This window comes from Acanthisitta chloris, unplaced genomic scaffold, assembly GCF_000695815.1.
Source record: "Acanthisitta chloris isolate BGI_N310 unplaced genomic scaffold, ASM69581v1 scaffold21357, whole genome shotgun sequence".
Taxonomy (NCBI): Eukaryota; Metazoa; Chordata; class Aves; order Passeriformes; family Acanthisittidae; genus Acanthisitta; species Acanthisitta chloris.
The window spans coordinates 2,500-4,185 of NW_008681216.1; the positions used below are offsets into that span (position 1 = coordinate 2,500).

Consider the following 1,686-nt stretch of genomic DNA (forward strand, 5'->3'; position numbering starts at 1 on the left):
CTCATGCCACCAGCCCACAAACACCACACCAGTATCCTTGGGGGACCAGAAAGCCTGTGCAGAGAGGGGAGATGAATGGCTCAGCCTGCTGCGGGCTCCCAAAACCTCCCTTCTCAGGTTCCCTGCAGCAGGTTCCATCCTGACCTGGCCAGGAGAGAGGTGCTCTGGGATGCCCTCCAGCACTGAGATGCTGCTGCCCTCGATGTCCAAGATGCAAAGGACAGGCGTGCTGCGGGTGCTCAGCGTCTCCCCCCAGTCCTCATGGTACACAAACTGCTCACCCTGTGGAACAGCATTGTCAGTCCCACGGCCACCCTACCAGCCCCCACCTACTCCAGGGCAGGGAAACCCCACCTTGAGGGGCAGATCCTTCTTCTTGGGGTGCCCCACGTCCTCGTCAGAGGTGCCCAGCTCGGGGGCTCTGCTCTGGAAGAAGGACTCAGCCTTGGGACGCTTTTTTTCCGCCACATAGAGCAGGTGGGTCTCTGAGTGTGACCAGGCGAGGCACCCAAACTGGTCTGCAGGGGTGAATCAGCACTGGCCACTTTGTCCTCCCAGGATCCCACAGCACCTGGCATCCCCCAACCCCTCACCATCATCATAGATGCTGCCATGCTTGTCCAGGGCTGTCAGGTCGATGCTCTTCACCTTGTGGTTCTGATCCCAGACCTGAAGGCAGAGGCACCAGGGCAGCCCCGACATGCACTGTGGATTCCACCCTGAGCCTCAGTGACTATCCAGCTCCCTGTAGATCCCTCCTCACCTCCAGGAACTGCTTCTTCTCTTTCTCCTTGCTGGGCACCTCACGCAGAACAGCCTTCAGCATCCCGCTGGGGGACTCACGGCTCAGCAGCCTGTGGGTGGTTGGGTGGCCATCAGCCCCCGAGCACTGGCACCCTGAGGGACCCTGTGGGCGGGAGTGGAACGGGACTCACTCGCCCTTGATCTCAGAGCAGGTGCCAGCAGGCCCTGAGTACACGATGGAGGATCCATCATGGAAGATGAGGTACTGGCGGCAGAATTTGGTGCTCTCGCCCCTTGCCAGGTCCCGCTGTGACCACTCTGCAACGAGTGGGGTGAGAACACCTGCTGCATCCCTTACGGGGCAGGCAGGGCCCCCCGGACCTCCCTAGGCCACAAAAGGTGACACCCCATCCCCGTACCAGTGTAGAGGCTGCAGTACTTGCCCCCGTACTGGGTGGTGAGGTCAGGGCCGAGGCAGGCGGCACTGAGCCCTGGGTGCTGGCTCAGCTCCCGGTACAGCTCTGTCAGCTCCTCCATGTGAGGCTGCACCTGCAGGACCCACCAAGGTGGCTGGGGCATGACTATGCTGGTGTGAGGGGGCAAGGACTGGGGAGTGATGGGACACAGGGGGCAGTTACTGGGGCACCAAGGTGCATGGGGAAGATTAGGAGGGTACTGGGGGCAGTTCTCAGGGTACACGGGGGATATGCGGGTAGAGGGGCAGTTATTGCAGAGCTGGGGTACTGGGTAACAGGGGCTACAAGGGTACTGGAGATGCATAGGGGGATTAGAAGGATACTGGGGACACTGCTATGGGATGTAGTGCTAGCACTGTTGCTAGGGTGCATGGGGGGTTAGGAGGGTGCTGGGGCAATCACTAGGGTATCAGTGGGTATGATGGTACTGGGTGCAGTTCCTGGGATACATGGAGGGGATTAGAAA

The 1,686-nt window shown here is 60.5% G+C and overlaps 1 protein-coding gene across 1 annotated transcript in view; it reads right to left on the minus strand.

Annotated features, from left to right (window-relative positions):
• The window catches only part of APEH (acylaminoacyl-peptide hydrolase), a gene marked incomplete at its 3' end in the record, with an annotated part of 3,813 nt that extends 2,490 nt beyond the window's left edge, over nucleotides 1-1,323 (minus strand). The window contains exons 1-7 of the mRNA XM_009078036.1: nucleotides 1,164-1,323; nucleotides 936-1,062; nucleotides 764-854; nucleotides 594-669; nucleotides 355-518; nucleotides 145-282; nucleotides 1-54 (exon numbers count right to left, since the gene is read on the minus strand). Of these exons, the coding sequence (XP_009076284.1) occupies nucleotides 1-54; nucleotides 145-282; nucleotides 355-518; nucleotides 594-669; nucleotides 764-854; nucleotides 936-1,062; nucleotides 1,164-1,323 (810 nt within the window). The remainder of the gene's footprint in view (nucleotides 55-144; nucleotides 283-354; nucleotides 519-593; nucleotides 670-763; nucleotides 855-935; nucleotides 1,063-1,163) is intronic.
• Between the last annotated feature and the right edge of the window lie 363 nt (nucleotides 1,324-1,686).